The following is a 19,668-nucleotide window of genomic DNA, read 5'->3' as shown; positions in this document are numbered from 1 at the left end:
ACCTGACGCAAACTGTCAGTGTTGAATAGCGGCGCAGAATGGTTTTCGTATCAAAATTCTGCCGATATCGATATCATTACAAATTAGATGAGAACTATGTATTTTCTTTAAATATTTAAACATAATTGGAACTCTTCTTTTTGAAAAGCCGAACAATAATGTACAATAATATTCCGTAGTTTATGAAACTATCGTGGTTTCTATATACATTAGCTATTTATGAATGGGCTTAAGAAACTAGTTCAATTTCTTCAGCAACAGGACTTCCGGCAAATAAATACGCTTCAGCTTTGACTCCACAAATCGCTCTTGTTGGGGTTTCAACAACTCAGCGTCATCGTTAAAATCAGTCTTATTAAAATGCACCGCCTTCCTGTCGACGGTTAAGGCTATGTTATAGTGCCGACATTGATCCTGAAGTCCAGCCGGCGAATCGATTAACAGTAAACGCAACAAGTAAGGAACCGGCACCGTGAGCTGCTTGTTGTTGTAGGCATGCGTGAAAACTTTCAACAAACTCCTGAAAATATACGTCAAGGATTCGTCAAAATAATGGAATAGCGGTGTAATCTATAATACCTCCTTATTCCCTGCAACTTGGTGGCAGCTACAGCGCATAGAATATGAGGTAATTGGGGGAAACCCATAAGCACTCTATACAAATTCCCCTGTTGAAAGGCTAAACATATGCCGAAACATAACTTAAACATCGGATCCTGACGCACATAATCCGGTAAAGTTAGTGCCCGCATAAGGGACTCTGGGGAACCGAGATTAAACACCTGATACAGGCACTCTATAAAGCAGCGTCGCTCTAGTTCCCGAATAGTAGATTCTTTGGAGGATTCCTGACCATCCAGTTCATCGTAAGAGCACAGTACTCCTGTGACGCACTCCTGCAAATGCTGGTTGCATATCTTGGGATCAAACTTCTCGATGGACTCCTCACACAACCGATAGCGACTGTAAGCCAGAAACATCACAATGGGCCCTAGAAGTCGGATCTTTTGGCGTGCATCGTACATCTGGATCACCATCTCCCGGCGCACGGCTCTTAATCGGTCAAAGATGAAGTCGTAGGCCAGATTATAGGGCTTCCTAGTGTCCAGAATTATGCTGTAAAGTACCCTGATTAGCTGAAAAGTTGGGTTTAATTAATATGCAAAATACTTGCTCCTTAAGTAGATATTCAACTGTTTTGGTTAGTGCCGCTTCCGTGCGCATTTCCTTGGGCAGCGGCATCTTCGCATCGGCGGCGGAGCGCGTAAACTCCTTGACCAGGACTCCGGGGGTATTCTTCTGGCCATTCTTCAGCTCGAAGTAGTTCAGAAGTTTCTCACGAACGCGCCTGGTGGTTTTTTTTTAACAATAGGTTGCATTTACATTTACTATTTGTTACCCACATTTTGGCCTCTCCATCGGGACAAAAACTTTCGCAGGAACCTCGAACTTGGGCCATTTGTTGATAAATACTCCGTGCAACAGATTCCACCCGCACAAACAAACCAGGGGTGAACAATAATCAGATCAGGGGTGCAGTTTTCATAATTTTCTTCAGGTCGGCTATATGTACATATGTACATATATACTTTTTCCAATAAAAGACAATTGATGAAAAGGTTGATCTTGTATTCTATAAGATTTTGGAAATATTGATCTGGCCTCGGAGCGCCTGGTTATCGTAAAGCATATATGTACATATTTTTAATTTATAAAATATTTTCTTCTTATTGCTCAGTTTCTTTTTTTAATTTTTGAATCTTTTTGCCCACGACATTTAAATTAATAAATTAATGCAAAACCTTGTTTTTTAACTGTGTGTGAAATCACCAAACAGCTGTTTAAGCGGGCTGGGTTGTCAGGCGAGACTGCCATTAAAATTGTAGTAAATTTTAGTTTCGTTTTTCCTCGTCCAGCCCAAAACAGGATGTTTTTGCGACAGTTTAGAGCCTTTTTCCGAATCCACCGCCAAGTTTTTCAAACTTTTAGAGCCCACTTTCGGAGTTTCCTCATCCCCGGCTTCCGCAATAGGTTTTCTAAGAGGGTGGCAACTCTACTACCGCTGGTAATACTCCGATCCGCGGATTGCAGGCAAAAAGATGTTGAGGAGGTGAGGCGACCAAGCCGGAAGCGAACCATGAGCAAGGTCAAGTACGAGACATGTCTGGAGGGCAGGGCGCAGCTCTATCTCAACGCCATAAAGGTGCGGTGGGAGCAGCTGCACAAGATTCCCGGGCTGTTTTCGTATCAATTGCAGAAAACTCCACAGTGCCGACGAATTCCAGGATCTTGGGGCTTCTACACGGAGGTGAGAGTTTCCTGTTACTCTCTAGATAAATTCATTAACCTTTCTCTTCCAGCTCAATGCAGACCGTTCCGTCAAGCGCCGTCGTCCGCAGACCATCGAGAACCTCAATCCCAGCTTCAAACCCAACATGTTTAACTTCAACAAAGTCAATGCTCAGGAGGTTATAATGACCATTGATGACGCCTTTGGGAGTCCCGAAGTCCAGATGATCATCAACAAGAGTCCCATTACCAAGTATCATACTCTTATCTGCCCGGAAGTGGAAAAAAACCATGTTCAACGGATTACCCGTGATGTTCTGGAGTTCTGCATTACTTTTATGAGAAGTATCAATGACAAGGACATGCGTATGGGTTATAACAGTCCAGGGGCTTTAGCCTCTGTGAATCATCTGCACTTTCACCTACTCCACATGCCGCAGGACCTGTATATAGATCAAGCACCACTGGATGAGCTGGCCGGTGGTTATGTGTATCGCTTGAGTCGAAGGGCTCCCACGGAAGCCATCTGTATAGTATTTAACGAGGATGACAACGATAAACAGGTGGCGGAGAAGGTTGACCAACTCTACAAGCTGGCCATGTGGATGTGCCAGAACAATATGCCACACAATCTGTTTATCACGCAGGATCGAAGAAAGGGCAAAAGCGGTAACGTTCAGGTATTTGTGTTTGCCCGCTCCGAATACTGCGTTAACAAGGATTTAGCCGACTTCAATGTGGGATTCTGTGAATTAGCTGGCTACATTCCGCTGCCAGGTGAGATAATCACTTTTATAATATAAGGTTTTCTCTTATATGTACGGTTCGTTCAACAGATCCCGATAAATTGGAGAATCTAACAGAACTACAGGTTCTCTACAGGATCCGCACTGTCACTGGCGAAGCTCCAAAAGCTGTGTATGAGGAAATGACGCATATTGTGGAAGGATGTGAGCAATCTCTTTGGGACCTTCCTTTGACGATATGAAACACTTAAATTAAACAACCAGAGGCTTCTTTCTAGACTAACTTTACTGTGTGATTGGTTTGTAATGTCATACTGCTGCCGCCGCGAATCCTTTGCCCATAGTGGCCTTGCTAACAACTTTTGTGTTGGCAGCAATTGAATAATCCACCTGAGATTTTCCGTTTTGATTCCTTACAAGCTCCGTCAACTGTGGCAGCGTATCCTTGGCCACGCTCTCACGTATTATCTCAAAGAAGGCCATGTAATGATGCAGGTTGTGACTGGAGGAGGGACAAAAATGAATGAAAGCTTAAATGATGTATCATAAACCACTTACACCATCAGTAATATGGGACCCAGTAACTCATTGGTCTTGTACAGGTGATGTAGGTAAGCACGCGTGTGTTTCTGGCAGGTTAAGCAACTGCAGTTGCCTAAGGGCGGTGTAAAATCCTCCTTGATAGCTTCATCCGTTATGTCCAAGAAAGGAACATGCTCCACAGTATCCTGCACAAAGCTAAAAGTCAACGCCTTGAAATTAAAGGAAGCGCAATATGCGTACGATGTGTCGAAAACATCCACTCCCTGGCGGATGAGCTCCAAAAGGGTCAAAGGCGAGAAAGCACCAGGCATTATCCTAGGCTTGTCATCTTCTAACTGCTTGACGCAGTGCTCTACAATGGGTAGTAGTTTGGTAGAATCTAAGGTTGTAGCCGTCAAGCCATTCGTGTGGAATCCCTCGAAAATGTAACCTCCGTAACTGCCCGCTGGCTGTTCCCGTGCATGCTTGATGGACTGCGTTCGGGCAAAGGTGTTGTATCCACCCACAATAGGTGCCAGCAGGTTAGACTCCACCTTACCGCGGTGCTCGTATATGTAGTGCATGAACTTTTCGGTCCTGTCCACAGATTTCTGAACCCGTTTCTTGGCACTCTCTAAATTTGTGTCCGCATCACTGAGTCCCTGGTAGATATCCGGTTTAAGGCTCGACACCATTTCCATGTAGCGCTCCGGAGTAAGTGATTCCTTGCCCCTTCTCGTAAAAAGTGGCTGTATATCCCGGTCGTTTCCACGCGAAGGCGTCGTTTCACAGGGATCTCGCAGCAGGAGAATGTTTAGGTGTCCTGGTAATCCCACATAGTCGCTCAATCCCCGACCCCCACCACAGTTCCACAGCGCCAGTGCCTCGGTCATTTGATCCATGGTGGACAGGGTGAACTGGAGCACCTGTGGCTTCCGACTGACATGGCTCTCGAAGACATCAGCACTCAGCCATGGAATGCTGCCGCCTTTAGTCGTCTGCAAAAGGAGCGGAGTCCTAAACTCAGGCCCTGAATCCTTGACCCGGAGTTGGCCCAGGCGGCCGGAATTCTTGCTTATGCTCTCAATCGCAAATTTCATACCGGCTCGTGTGTTTTTATTTATCTTTGGAATGAATAATACTACCCTCACGTTTCGAGCGGTCACCGATAACGATAACCAACAGTGCTGACAATTTGGCTGGAAACCGATAGATTAAGCTATTGGTGCTGACACTTGGAACTGAATTGCAGGTATATTTAGATATTTTTTAATGTATTACAAAAATTGACTTGCCGAAATCTTAACGAAATATAGACAGCAAACTTGGCTGTGACGAAAGGTCTGGCAACCCTGGCGTGTTGGCGCCCCTATTCTCCTCGTTTGAGTTGTTGTTGTCCCACTGCTCAGTTGATTTCGACTTTTCGGCGTGTTCGCTTTTCAACGGGCGCTTCACTTCGCTTTTGGGGGCTTGTTTGCGGGACCCACTGGCGTTGAGTGGATGATTTTATGCTGTATGCGCAGCGCACTTGATGGCAATTGTTGTCATTGTTTTAGTTGTTGTGTAGTGTGGAATCGGATGTTCGCTGTCTCTTTCCTACAGCGGTAAAAGTTGTGCGTGTGTGTTCCGTACTGTTCCGTTTGCGTTGTTCATTGATTTCCTAATTAAGTTTATAATTAAAATTAATTGAAAAATTACTCACATATGTGCGCTGGCATGTACAGACATGTAAATTGAATGACCGCGTGTGAAAGCCTATTAAATAAGTCATGTTATGTACTTACAAGCTTCCCTAGCACAAACATACAATATAATAAATTGCTATGAATTCGGAAACGAAATTGTGCCAAAAACATCATCAGCGAAAGGGGTAATTAGAATAACAATAATGCAGAGACAGCTTTTTAAATTGATGACTTCCTTGCGGTCGCCACTGTATTTATAATTAACAACGTCTGCCGCAGCAATTATATTTATTTGAACAAACGACTATAAAAATTCCTTGAATAAAAAATTCCACTGGAGGTTCTGAAATCTCCTGCACGCCAGAGTTGCCAACCGCCCGCAGCTGTGGCCTTGGAAAGATCGCTACCTGTTCGTGTGTTTTACGACCCGAAAGAGTCGTAAATGTGGAACTGTAAAAACGGCAATAAAACTTAACGTATTTATGTGCATTCCAGGTGGTCCTGCCGAACGCCCAACGATGTGGCAACCCTAGGCAAATGAACTGTTTTACCTGCCCAAACGCGCAACAAAAAATATAAATACAAGAACGGGAGAGAGAGCGGGCAGCACAACGGATAATTTAGTGGAATTTTCAAAAATAGCAAAGCCAGCAACAACGGCGGCAGCCATAATCCCCCAGCGAGAGTACAATAATCAAAGATTAAATCAGGTTTATATGGAAAGGGTTAGCACGGCGCAGGAAGAAATACACGTTTCCTAGCGCAGCAACAACTGCAACAACAACTACAACACCTACAACTGATTACACTCGCACACGAAGAGGAAAACGAGAGAGCGCGAGAGAGCAATGTGTTTATGCGGTGAAGTTCATGATTTCTTGAGAACGTCGGATTTTAAAAAGCTCATGTATATGCCACACATACAGATATAAAATAATGAAATAAAGAGTAGTTGTGGAATGCAAGGAGGAACAAATATTTTATTTAAGCCGGAAAAGAAAAAGGACATTGAACGAAAATTTAGTTACTTGTTTTTGTAAACTGTCGAATGATTAATTTTCCCTCCTCATCTTATCCTGAAATGAGGCCTAATATGTAAACTATAATTATTACAAATAGTTTATGAACTTAAAATAATATCCATAAATGGGATTTATTTATGAAATATAAATTAAGTGATAAGGTCATCTCATTAATACATTATTTCATGAAATTATGCACAGAGGTTTTCGTGGATTGAGTGCATGAAAAGGACCTCCCATAAACACAGTAACGGAGAGAGAGGAAAAAGAAAAAGGCGACGCCGGCAGAGGCAGCGCGAGAGCGCGAGCATAAACGCAGCGCTTTCATGTTTTTCGCTCATTTTGCTTTCGTGTGTGTTGCGGCAATGTCGTGTTTTCTTGCGGCGGTGAAAACACTCTGCAACAACAGTAACAACAACAACTATAACGATAAGATTTTCCGTTTTTCCGTATGGAAGCAGAGAAGCACTAGCGGCATTTGTTTTGAAAGTAAAGCAAAGGCGAGCGAGAAAAACGAAATATAAAATAGAGGAAGACGGAAAAGTAACGCCGCTGTCGACCGCGCCTCGCCGTATGTGTGTGTGTCTGTTTCTGTGTCTGTGCGCCTACCGCCTGTCTGTGTGTAAGTGGGCGCGAACGTAAGGCCGAAAAGGAAGTGAAAATAGTGCAAAAAGGCCAAGTAATAATAATAATAATAAAATAGGCAAAAAGACAGGCCCCAAAGAGACCAGACCAGTTTCAAAAAGCGCCTATTTCCAGGCTCATCTGTGCATGTGTTCGTGTGAGCGGCAACAACAACAACTAAAAGCGACCACATACGGTGGAAAAGGCCTTTTTTCAAGGAGCGAAAGGCAGTGCGCGAGCGAGCAATAAGAATAATAAATTACACTTTGCTATAATAAGAAAAATTTATACATACATACATACACACGCGGGAGAGGCCCACACACACATGTGTTTTCCCTCGTTGTGAGTGTGGAAAATTGTAATAAAATATGAACCGCAGAAGCAGCGGAAAAACGAGAAAAACGAGAGAAAATTTCGAAATATCGCATGTGCCATTTTAAGCTTTAAATAAACTATAACGTACAGTATTACCCTAAAAACAATTTAACAAAATGTCCTGCATATCGAGCAACTTTAGCTCCTTCTTCCTCAACTCGCTCAACGATCCTTCAGAGTTTTCCAAATACTTGAGCAATGGCGAGCTCAAATGCACTAATTTCGAGGAATTTCAAGTGTTTGGCTGCGGCGCAGGCGCGCCGTCGCAGCAGCAGCAACAACATCAGCAGCAGTATTCCCACACCCATTTACCCAATGGCAGCGCGGCAGCAGCAGCGGATTTTCCTAATTACGAGGCAACGACGGCGTCGCAGCGGGAAAACTCCTCCGCCGTCAACTCAGGTAGCTCTGTTAATCCCGCACATTATGCCGCTGCCGCTGCCTCGGCCAACGTCGAAGCCAGCGTAGCAGCAGCAGCGCCGACCTCAAATCCTGGCGCAGGGGCAGCAGGATCAACGCCCCTCACCGCCACCCCCCCGAGCAATCGTTGGCCCACGGCGGTTGCCACGCCCAATGGCCATCAATCCACCGCCTCATCAGCGGGTTCGGTGCCCCAGCATTTCGATGGATCCTTTGAGTTTATCAAGTATCTCCGGCACTCTACGGATTTCACACCCAGCACACCTAGCAGCGTCACTAGCGAAGCTAGCTCCTGCCCGGAAAAGCCAGGCAGCGGAAAACCGCCGGGAATCCCAGCAGGCACCACACCTCCACCCCCTGCCCAATCCCCAGTGGCAAGTGGTCTCATTGATCTGGATACCAGCACCTCACAGAAATCCCGCTCTGCCTCCCGCAAAGTGGCCGCTTTATTGTCTTCCGTTTCGCGGGCTTCCAATAGTCTGGTGGACACCAGCTCCTCCGCTCTGGATGTCTTCGATCATGACTCGAAACAGACTATCTTTGATCTGCAGCACATGGCCTCCAATGGATCTTCTAATTCGAATGAATCCTCGTTGGAGATGTTAGCGTTTCCCAACTCGCACCTCAATGCTTCCAATTCGAACACCTCATCGGAAGGAGCGGCTTGCGGCAGTGCGGGGGAGTTCGGAGGACTGTTAACCGGAGCCAGTTGCTCTTCCTCCACGGCGTCTTCATCCTCACATGCTCCTAAGCTCCTCGGAAGCTTTGTGATCAAGGAGAACTTCGAGGTGCATCCTTCGCACAAAGTTGAGGAGGGCATATTCCAGCACATGAACAAGCTGCCCTCGAAGAAAAAGGATACGCTGAAGCAACTGGGAGTCCGGTTTACTGGCCAGATGACGCTAACGGACAAATCGATTGTGGTGGAGAACTTTATCAAGTTCTGCGAGGTGAGTTACTCTTTCCAAATTGTAATGGGGTTGGGTTTCAGAGGTTTTCGGGGTGTTTAGCGAGTCAAATTTCCCTTGGCCTGAGAGTGTGCGAATATTCTAGCGCTCTCCCTTTGCTGCCCATTTCCATATGCAATTTAAATATTTGCACATATGTATGGATTACGTATTTATTTGTAATGATGGTCGGGAACAGGGCTTGATGCGTTCTAATAAGGGGAGGCGTTTTAACGCCCAAGAGGAGTATTGTCAAGGAAGTAAATAACAAACATGTTGCCTATGTCAAAAGAAGAGGCTAGATTCCTAAATTATAACTTCCCCAATTACCTTAATTACCTTACTGTAATTTTTATTCTACATACTTTATTTTTAAATTAAAAAACGCCGAAACAAATATTAGCAAATGGATATAAAATGGGGGTCAAAAGATTGTTATTTGATATCAACAAAATACTGATAAGTTACGCAACTAAACGGCTGAATTAAAGGTCAATCTATCATTTGTCTTATCTAACTGATAGTATTTCAAATAAACCTAATGATATAGCGCACAAAAGTATGTTTTAAGGTCAATTCTTTCTGTTGGGAAAATAACTAAAAGTATTATAAGGTTATTAGCTGTTGATTTGGGTAGAACATATATTGTAAAACATCGTTAAGCTTAACATATTTATTTATCTTGTTTGAGAAAACCAATAAGAGAATTTTGTTAAATTGACCATTTTGTCTAGTTTTGGGGTGAAATGAATAATGTTATCAGTTACTTATACATATTAAATAGTATAAAACAAAGGACTTTGGGACAAGGTACTATATATAGACTACATATGTATAACTGTCCCTAAATTAAAATGTAATACGTTTTTCGGGGCACCCGCCTCCTACATAAATATAGTACATACGAATTGGGATATTCATAATATAAACATGCACCCTATCTATATCCTATATCACACACACGGGCGCATTTCCCCCTACACTCACGCTCATAGACGCATTCAGGATTCCGTTTGCCCCCCACTCACACAAATGTCATTATAAATTGTAATAACAGGAGCAGTGATGCCGGCGCCTCAGTCGACGTCGACTGCAGCCAACCACAAATTCAGCATACAACTGTAATCATGTGTGCTCAGTATATGTGTGTGAGTTCTAAACACCTATACATGCGGGGGGTTAAACCCCCACCCACACAAACACACACACGGAGACACATTTGGCGCCCTTTTCAACACTATGGCAGTCAACCCCAAACACTCACCACGCTCATTACGCTCCGCTTTATCACACACATACACAGACGTAGAGTCACATCTAGATTTGTTGGCCACCCATCGCATCCCCCTCCCTCTTGCACATACATTCACCAAACTATGTATGTACAAAATGGCATTGATGGCATAATACAACAACAACTACTATTGGGGGAAATTACGAAGGAGACGAAACGGAGAGGAAGCTAAAACGCCCCCCGCTATTACAACATTTTAGTTCTAAGACGCTCTCTCTTACCTACTTGGTTTCCTAACTCAAAGTTGTTGCGCTCTCTCAGCGGTAACTGCTCTCTCCTGGTTCCCACTTTCTCTCTCCTTCCTGAATTCAAAACTTACTTGAAGGCTGAACTACCAAAGTGTGTGTGTAGTTGAGTGTATGTGGGCAACCCCCAAAAGCTTGCTATTGAGTAATTGTGTGTTTTCCCCCACCACCTCCTCCTCCTTTTGCTCGTCCTTCGTTGGATTCTTCTTCTTCTCCCTTAGATTCTTTGGCTTCCACTCCTTGCTCTCATACATACAATCATCAAGTTACTTGGGGGGCTGGAAATGGAGGAAGGGAAATGGGGAGACGTCGGACTGTCCGCCAGCTACTTGGGCATGTCCTTTTCCTCTTCCGACTCTCTCGATTTTGGTGTGTGTGTGTCCCTGTATTTTATCAACACATTTTATACATGTCTCTATCGGAGCGACCGTTAACAGTGGAACTTGGCTAAAAAATCTTAATGTTCAAATAAAACTTCAATTTCCACACTAGAATTTAAGAGATCAAACTATGTATGTCCAAAACTTTCCTGAAATTAATGCAATAAAATTTAACTTCCATGATTTTTGGTAAACGCACTTTATTAACAGAAATTAATTTTAAGTATTAGTTTATCTTAGTTAATAATTAAGTAGTATAAGTGAGACAAAAATCTTCCTTAAACTAAAATTCAAATGGGAAATAAACGAAATACGTTGAAGTTAAAGCAGAAACCTGAAATTGACAAAATTTTAAAAGTAATTTTAAAAGACTTTAAGACATAAAAAAAAAGTTTATAGCTATGAAAGTTGGACTGTTAGTGAGGCTGTGGATGTGTGAGTCGCCCAGCGGCAGCGTTGAAGGCTACTAAGTGCGCATGCAGTCAGGCTCACCCACACAAGTGCACTCGGTTTTGCCCAACTTTGTGGCCGTGTGTGTGTGTAAAGGACAGCTTAGTGGATGGGAGGATGAGAAACGAGTGGGGTGAGGTCTAGGGTATGGGGGGTGGTTGGGCGAAAAGTGGGTGGGGCCTGGGCAGGTACAATGTCTCGGCTTCGCACAATTTACGCGCACACACACTCACACAAACGTACAAAAGCAGGCGCACATATGGGGCATTGATTATAATTTTAAATTATACATATGTATGCGGGCACATACCGATATAACTGTACTTGCCGCATATGATGACTATATAGAGGATTTTAGACTTGTATGTAGATATATGCAGGCACATACATATGTATATTTGTATAATTCTAACGCACACATCAAATATTTAGCTTTTGTGCAACGTTTTGTCGCCTTTTGGGGACACACATCACATTAAATTAGTGTGGGGTCGTTTTTTCCGGAATTTAGAGCCCATTTAGAACGGGTTTACCTTAATTAAAAAAAACCCAAATAACTCGCCTAATGAAAGAGGTGAAAGCGGGAAGGGAGTGGGCAAAAGGGTGGTGAAATGTGTAACCCTTAACACTTTAAAAACCTGTTAAGCGAACAACACACGCACCAAAGAGTGAAAGTGTGAAAATTTCCCCCACTTACACACTAACGCACAGGCAACCCTCGCAAAAGGAATCAAAAAATCATGCCAGCAACAGTCAAACATTCGCCTTTTTTTGTTGTTGTTGTTTCTCAACACGCACAAGCAACACCCACAACAACAACAGCAGCAGAAAGGAAAACAATTCACACTTGTCTCAATACAAACAACAACAAACCGCATCACACCACAGACAACAACCACAATCCCGCCGCACACACACAAACGCCCGAAACACTCGCAGACATCCGCACACCCACACACGTAGGTACACTACGTCACGCACAAACACAAACCATGTCTGCCAATAAGTTTGCAAAAAAAATGAAAAAAAGGAAACAAACAAAAAAACAGAAACAAAAAGCGAACACAAGGAGACGCAATGAAAACAGAAACGGAAAACAGCAGCGAAAGCAAGAACAAAATACCGCAACACATTGCCACTGCTTTTATTCTTCTTTTCCTGTTTCTATTTTTTCCTCTTCATATTTGTACCCGGTAGTGGTAGTTTACTTGGGTATATTGTAATTAGGAAAGAAATACATCCATAAAATGTAGAATAGTCTGTATACTGTAATCGTTACACAAGATATCATAAAAAACAGCATAAATCTTCTTTAAAAAACCATTTCAACACATGTAAAGCTTACCACGCCCCTTTAAGAATTTTATATCTGTAAAGATTTAAAGACAGTAATATTTAATTGTTTTTTAAACAAGCCATTTATTTTCCCAACTATAACGTTTCTTAGTTACTTGGATGGGTATTAAGTCATGTAAGAATCCTTGGAGTAAACCCTGAAAAGTATGCAATATAATAATTGTAAAAAGTAGATCTTCAGCTATTCTTCTCGTTTTTTTTTTTGTATACAAACGTTATTTGAAGAAAAAACAGGCACATATATTTAAACTTTTTTAAGTTCAAGACTCTAAGATATACTAGTTTTATTGAAACCTAAAATATAACATCAGCTTTGGAAGTTATTTCCCTTTCAATAATAGGGAATTCAAAAACAGATTTGGTTTCAAGTGAAACATTTATTATCGCCACCTCACTTTTATTCCAAATAGGGGGTATCTTATGGTTCGAAATACTTTAGGTATTGTTATTTTTTTGTGCTCTTTGACTGTGAAACAGTTGAGTGGCCATGGGCGTAGGTATGGACAGAGGGCACACCACTTGGCCACCGGCTTGACAGCAGCAACAGTGCGGCACTGGCCCCCAAAACCATCATGGTGTACACCACACCCCCAAACCAGCCCCGCCCCCGCATAGTTGCTTGACAGGCCAGGTGTCGGCTGCCTGTCAACGCGGAAAAAGAGAAAAATAAGAGAGTGTGTGGTGGATGTCAGGCTGTCTATCTCCCTGCCTGGTGAAAGGACTTTAAAGTTCTCGCTTACTATTCCCCAAAAGCAAGATGGCACGTCACTCCTTTTTGCTCTATTGATTTTTAACATAATCAAAACCCAAAATGTATGCACATACACACACAGACATAAAATACAGGAGCTCAGTCAGCAAATCGCATGTGTGAGAGACCCTTTTGGGGGTGGTGGGTGGCAACCCTGGATGGGTGGAAGCCCTGATTATGAGGATGTTGATAAGTTCCGACGACGAACGGAACTGAACTCTCTGCTCTGCCGAAGACTTGCACTCACACAGACGTCCATTAAGCCTACCATCTAGCTAACACACACTCTGACAAAACACAGACACTGCCAAACACACTCACACGCAGGCTTTCATGGTAACCCTTTGAAAATGGGGGCCTTTGCAAATATCCCAACCCCTCCCCCCTTTTTGGGGGAAAATGGCTTCATTGAAAATGTTGTTTGCTTTTCTATTTGGGTTTGCTTTGCTGCCTTTTCTGCTTCCTTTTTCGCTTCGCCCTATTCTATATTTTTACACTATAAAATATACATTGTAAGGGTGTGAGTGTGTGTGTGTGTGGAGCTTTTGCTTTGGCATGTTATTCAGACCCGTTGCCCCCTCACCCACCACCCCCTTTTACGCCCCAACCCAACCATAGTCCTTTGCAAGTTTTTGGCTTTTGTGTAAAATTTTCGTTTTAAACTTTTGCGTTGTACACGAATTATAAGTTTTGATTAGTAGTGGGCAAAGTTTTCGCTCGCATGTGTATGGGTTTTTGGGGGTTGGGTGGGTCGTTTTTGGTTTTTCCTGAACATATATAGTACATTATGTAACGCAAATACATATGTGCAGTCATACAATTTGACGTCAATGAATATACACACACATTTACCGTGGAAAAACAGCCTAAAAGTCGAGGAAATTATGCTAAAAAGTGGTGGAATGGGGGGTGGGTTCTTATATGAAAGGTGTAAGCTGGTTTAAAACTAATGGAAGGGTGGTTAGGGGAGGTGTGTTACCAACCAGTAAAACCGGTATGTCTGGAAAATTACTTTTCAACTAGAGTTGAATTTCTAATTTAATTTTTAGAAAATTAAATTGCATTTATACTTCATAGTTTCTGTAAAAGCCAATATATGTATTGAGTTCATGGCTAATTCAATTCTTATCTTTAATTAAATAAACAAGTTATAACATGGAATGTTTAGGAATAACTGTAAGCTTTTTCCTCTACTAGCTTTGTTACCGATGAAACTACTTTAAAACTATAATTTTCTTAACTACATATTTTAGAATAAAGTGAAGTGACATTAGAGATTAGACAGAACTTGGGGGAAAAAGTTTCACTTATGTCATATACTGATTACACCCTTTCAACAATTATCCCCAATAGGAATACGATATCAAGGACCACAGGCCATGGCTGTCGCTGAATCAATGTGGTCTGAACAAGCCCGAGCAGATCAAATTCGCTCGATATCTGGGCCAGGGATTGCCCACGTTCACGCTCTTCTGCATTTATAGCAATTTTAAAAATCTGTTCTGCACCAAACGCACGGAAATGTGAGTATCATCCTCTACCCCTTTAATTGAATATCCTGTTAAACTTAGGGAGGCCTAAAAGCATGCTATTATTATTGATAAATATCCTTTTTTGTAGCTACACGAAGGACGGCTACAATCTGCCTTATATACTCGATAAAACCAAGCGCTTCCTGGCCAACACAACAGCTGGTAAGTGAAATCTATATCTAAATATAGATGTAGATATATCCCCCTAGACTCCGAGATCCCCGATTCCCGTGTAGTGCAAATGCAGCAGCAGGCATCATCAACCAAAAATGTATTCAGGCAGAGGAAAATTAATATAAAAAAGCGAGACATGAAAGCCGAGAGGCGAATGTGCTAAATTTTAAAAATACACTCGAAACTAGAAGTGCTTACATTCATTTTTATGATTTTTTTCTACTTTGCACTTCTCATTTCTATTTCTATTTCGTGCACTTTTCGTTTTCTTTTCTATAAAAAATAAAAATAAAAGAGAACTACCTACAATTTGGCCTGCCTATTTTTGCAAAATTTTGTAAAATAATCAATTTTGTCTGCGCGCGCTCAAAAGAAAAACAAAACAATTTTAATTTTTGACTTCAATTTGTTTGTGTTTCCTCTTTCTTCTTCTTTTTCCAACGCATACGCTTTCAATCACTAGGCGACAATACCAACAACAATATCACCAACAACACCAGTAACAAGACCAACAACAACACCAGTACAACAACAACATCCACACCGGTCAAACAGACACCACAACAACAGCAATCCGAGCAGGAACTGCTGGCACCAAATTCACCTGCAACCCCGAAACTTGCAACAGCAGCAACGGCAGCACCTGCAGGAGCAACAGCGGTGCTGGGAGCAGCCACGCCCACACAGGCAGTACCACGCACAAGGCCTGCCACGCCCACAATGCCAGTAGGAGCAGCAGCCGGAACGCCCACCACCCCACAACAACAGCAACAACATCACCTGCAACAGCATCAGCAGCAGCAACATCAACAACAGCAGCCACAGCAACAACATATGTTGCAACATCCGCACACGCACCCGCATCCGCACGCCCAGCATTCACATCCGCACACGCTACCCCACTCACATGCACACCACTTGCAGCCCGGAACGCCAACGCGCAGCTCGCATCCCCAGCTCCAACATCCGCATCACTACTCCCCGTCGCCGCATCCACATCCTCACCATCAGGCAGGGCATCATGGTCATCCACATGCCCATCATTTTGCCTACGCCCATGGTCATCCACATCCGCAGCAACATCATCCGCACTACTATCCGCATCCGCACGCGCATGTCCAGCATATGGCAGCAATGGGTTATCCGGGACCACCACAAAGCTCACAGCAGGCAACTGGAGGAGGAAGTGGAGCAGTAGGGGGGGTTGGTGCTGGAGGAGCAACAGGAGGCGCAGGCGGATCCGCAGGAGGGAGCGGGGGGTTACCGCCCACGGCCATGTGAGATTGGGGTCGGCGTGGCGCCAAGGACAGCGGTGGTGGCGCCACCTGTTGACACTCGTAGGCTGTTGCAGAAGGACAGAAGAACATGGCAAGGATTCAGGATTTCAGCTCCCCAACCCATCATCCTCCCATCCTGTCCTAGTTTATAGTTTTCCGTTAATGTGCATCGTCATACTATATTTTGTAATGTGCTCCTCGTTTTTAGTTTATGTTTCGTTTATTTTAGACTAATTTTACACAAGCTTATTGCCAAATTTTTATAAAACTATGCAAATTTTGTATTACGTTTGACGACGATAAAAGAAAATTGTTGGACAACGATCGATCATTACCCCAAAACTATGCAATGTTATTCCTTGAAAAGAGATTATTACATTTACACACAAACATACACACACACATCACACTTTTACACAATCACCAACACGAACACACGAGTATAGAAAATCATGCTAATGCTATTTAATATGGTAATATATATAAATATATATTTTAGTAAGCCAAGAACAAATGAAATGTATGTTAATGTAAAACCAATCCTAACTAAACACGACATACGATATATATGGAAATTGTTTGAGAACCCAGAAAATATATACACACCTAGCGAGAAGCGATTGAGAGAAAATCGATTTGATTGTTGTTTTTACTTAAGATTTATTGCCTGCGTCGCGCCTCTGCATTTGCGCTAAGCCTTTTCTTCGGTCTTGCAATTGAAAAGCGATTGCAATATTGCAATAAATGGTTATTATTTTCCTTAACCTCGGGGCACTTCAATCATCGATCATTCCGTGCCAAGAAAAACATACGGTGCGAATTAAAAAATCGCCTTTGATTTTCAACGGAGCAGATTTGATACCTTTTTACTTAATTTTGTTGAAACATTTTTCTAAGACACATACAAAATATTAAAGGTAATATTTCTAAAAATGGTCTTACAATTGAAATTTTTATTTCAGTAATTTTACTTTTTTCATCAAAGTTTTATTTTTCTGCTTAAATTGTTTCCAAATTTGTTCTGAGCTCAAGGGCGGTTTTGACTAAAAGTCGACTTCTCTCACACGTCTTTGGAATATGGCTTCCTGAGTGCGTTGGCATTACGATTTTCTCTTGTAGACCTCAAGAACATGGCCGCGGCCAACGATGGCTCCCTGGAGTTCGCCAGCAACAGCGGCGGCAGCAGCAGCAGCAGCAACATGAGCAACAGCAACGCCAATATCGGCAGCAATAGCAACAGCAGCAGCAGTGGCAGCAGCAATGCGGTGGCAGGGTCAGTGATTAATCCAAATCCGGTGGCCATACCAGCAGGTTATGTGACGGCTTCGACGGCGCAGCAGCAACATCAGATGGCTATGGATCCCCGTTACGGATGTGGAGCTCCGCCGGCTCTTCTGCCGCCTCCGCCGATTCCGGCTTTGGGACCACCACCCAGATCCCTGGAGCAACTCATCATCTACGAGAACTTCGATGTGCACGAAACACACCGGATCGAGGATGGGGTTTGCACTCACATTAGCCGCCTGCCGCCCAAGAAGCAGGAGCTATTGAAACAGTTCGGTATACAGAGTAGTAGCCAGCAATGTCTGAGCAATTATGAAAAGTACATACTCATCGAAAACTTCATCAAGTTTTGCAATGTGAGCAAAAGTGTATCGAAAGCAGAGATCAGGAGGCACCACTATAGTCTAGCGGAGATTTGTTCTTTGGCCCCCCAAATTGGCGTTCGAAACATTGGCACTCCATTTATGTAGATATCCAAATTGCATCCTCATCAATAAAACCAGTGCAATGAACAAAACTCTTTCCCGTTTTAAAAAATTGAAATGATCCTAACGTATTTTTCTTCCCTCTTTCCTCGAATTTCTTTTTGTAACTCTATTTTCAACAGGAATATCAGATATCCGATCATCGACCCTTTTTGGACTTCCACGAGAGCGCTTTATCCAAATGTGAACAACTTAAATTTGTACGATATCTGGGCCAGGGGCTATCCAATCTGACGCTAAACAAAATATATGTGGCCTTCAAGGAGCTGCTGGGGAATGGAAGGCCCGAAAAGTGAGTCCATGAGTGGGTTGTGCTTGGCAAGAAGTAGTTAATTTGAAGAGTTTTCTTATAGAGCTGGCATGGATGGCTACAATTTGGACAATCTGTTAAAGAAGAAACGAAAGAATCTGTACAATCGCATGCACGCCGCCGGTAAGGATTTAATTCGCTTTCGGGTTATGACTTACATATATCCCATATAAATTGGAATTAACAACAGTATTTAAAATTTGTTGAATACGAAATAAATAAGAAGCTATATATATGGAAAAACATCATCAGATTGAACACCATCCAATCATCCAACTTTTTTTCCCTAAGGACAACAACTAATTATCTTTTTTATTGTACAGCCCCCAGCATTGATCTAACTGCCTATGAGACGGGCCAACATAATCCCCAAGCACATCTGGCCACGCCACGCCCCCATCACGCCTTCGCCGCCCTGAATTCGGCGACGCAGCGCAGCGAAGTATGCAACGAATTGACGCACACGGGTTTGCAGTATAGTTACGCCGGACCCCGGTAAAAACTGGCATAACCAAAACCCCATCCAACGTCTGCAATCGCCAACAGATCAGATGACAACCCTTATATACATATACATATACTTCTTCCTGGAACTGGACCAGTAACTGTTGTGTCTTCGAAACATAAAAAGAAAGTAATTTAATCGCCGCGAGCGAAATCATTGAAAACTAAGTGCTAAATTAAAAGGGGGGACAATCAGAGGTTCCCAGATGAAAAATACCAGACACTAGTAAAATTAGCCTAAATGTTAACAAAATTAAAATTAAATCGAATGAAATTCAATTAAGCCAACCAGAAATCAACACGCAACAGGCAGGAGAAAGATTAGTTTAAGCCAAAATCAGATATTTATACGCAAGGTAACCATATACAACATATACATATTATGAGTATATATACATATAAATATATTTCTGTAGTTGCCATAGCGCTTAGGGTGCAGCACACTTCCACATGGCCAAATTCTGGCCAGGACTATACAAAAATATTAGCTTCGGTTTCCTTCCAGCCATATTCCCGAAAGCCCCCAAATTCCCAGGCCCAAAAACCGCATTAGTAGTAGCCTCTAGTTAATAAGTAAAGACACCAAAATTGAGAAAACTAAATCAAAGACCTCCCAAAGAAAGTTCCCTAAATACGCATACTAAGTAACTTGTAGAGCCTAGTTGTTAAGACGAGACAAATTTTTAGCATAGAACTGGCGAGCGGCACACGACGATTAACAAACTAAATATTCCTATATACAATATACATATTATATACAACAAGCAGCATCAAATTCAAAGTGAATATACGCAAAAATCAAATGCCAAGAGGCAGAATACAACCAAAAAACATAGCAATTGTAAATGATATATACCAAATATATTCTATACGAGCAAAGGCAAAACAACTCAAGTCGTTTTCTTTACGTTACCGAAACTGTTTATTTTGCGTTCTATTTAAATTTTTTACTATAGGTATAAGGTATATTTAATTATTTATATTAACTGGCAG

The 19,668-nt window shown here is 42.5% G+C and overlaps 4 protein-coding genes across 6 annotated transcripts; 2 read left to right on the top strand and 2 right to left on the bottom strand.

Annotated features, from left to right (window-relative positions):
* Positions 1-83: 83 nt before the first annotated feature.
* LOC108052309 (SAC3 domain-containing protein 1) lies at positions 84-1,789 on the bottom strand. The gene is made up of 4 exons (XM_017134681.2): positions 1,404-1,789; positions 1,175-1,348; positions 580-1,116; positions 84-520 (listed from the first exon to the last, which is right to left on the bottom strand). The coding sequence occupies exons 1-4, from the start codon at positions 1,457-1,459 to the stop codon at positions 238-240; spliced, it is 1,050 nt and encodes a 349-aa protein (XP_016990170.2). The 5' UTR covers positions 1,460-1,789; the 3' UTR covers positions 84-237.
* Positions 1,790-1,836: 47 nt separating this feature from the next.
* Positions 1,837-3,318, top strand: LOC108052311 (GDP-D-glucose phosphorylase 1). The gene is made up of 3 exons (XM_017134683.2): positions 1,837-2,308; positions 2,361-3,066; positions 3,126-3,318. Exons 1-3 carry the CDS (start codon positions 1,928-1,930, stop codon positions 3,275-3,277), a joined length of 1,239 nt encoding a protein of 412 aa, XP_016990172.2. The 5' UTR covers positions 1,837-1,927; the 3' UTR covers positions 3,278-3,318.
* Positions 3,304-5,320, bottom strand: LOC108052307 (queuine tRNA-ribosyltransferase accessory subunit 2). The gene is made up of 2 exons (XM_017134680.2): positions 3,594-5,320; positions 3,304-3,537 (listed from the first exon to the last, which is right to left on the bottom strand). The coding sequence occupies exons 1-2, from the start codon at positions 4,655-4,657 to the stop codon at positions 3,345-3,347; spliced, it is 1,257 nt and encodes a 418-aa protein (XP_016990169.1). The 5' UTR covers positions 4,658-5,320; the 3' UTR covers positions 3,304-3,344.
* LOC108052305 lies at positions 5,315-19,564 on the top strand. Of its 3 annotated transcripts, XM_017134678.2 has the most exons (7): positions 5,738-8,636; positions 14,463-14,632; positions 14,730-14,803; positions 17,212-17,732; positions 17,984-18,153; positions 18,215-18,294; positions 18,495-19,564. In XM_017134678.2, the coding sequence occupies exons 1-7, from the start codon at positions 7,383-7,385 to the stop codon at positions 18,668-18,670; spliced, it is 2,445 nt and encodes an 814-aa protein (XP_016990167.2). In that variant the 5' UTR covers positions 5,738-7,382; the 3' UTR covers positions 18,671-19,564. The 3 variants fall into 3 exon arrangements, with proteins under 3 accessions (XP_016990165.2, XP_016990166.2, XP_016990167.2); XM_017134676.2 differs by lacking the exons at positions 17,212-17,732; positions 17,984-18,153; positions 18,215-18,294; positions 18,495-19,564 and adding exons at positions 5,315-5,427; positions 15,279-16,713; XM_017134677.2 differs by lacking the exons at positions 17,212-17,732; positions 17,984-18,153; positions 18,215-18,294; positions 18,495-19,564 and adding exons at positions 5,504-5,651; positions 15,279-16,713.
* Positions 19,565-19,668: the final 104 nt, after the last annotated feature.

Source organism: Drosophila rhopaloa, unplaced genomic scaffold (assembly GCF_018152115.1).
Source record: "Drosophila rhopaloa isolate 14029-0021.01 unplaced genomic scaffold, ASM1815211v1 contig_163, whole genome shotgun sequence".
In the NCBI taxonomy this organism is placed as follows: domain Eukaryota; kingdom Metazoa; phylum Arthropoda; class Insecta; order Diptera; family Drosophilidae; genus Drosophila; species Drosophila rhopaloa.
Note: the sequence above shows the minus strand (reverse complement) of the source record. Positions and strands in the feature narration are given on the sequence as shown.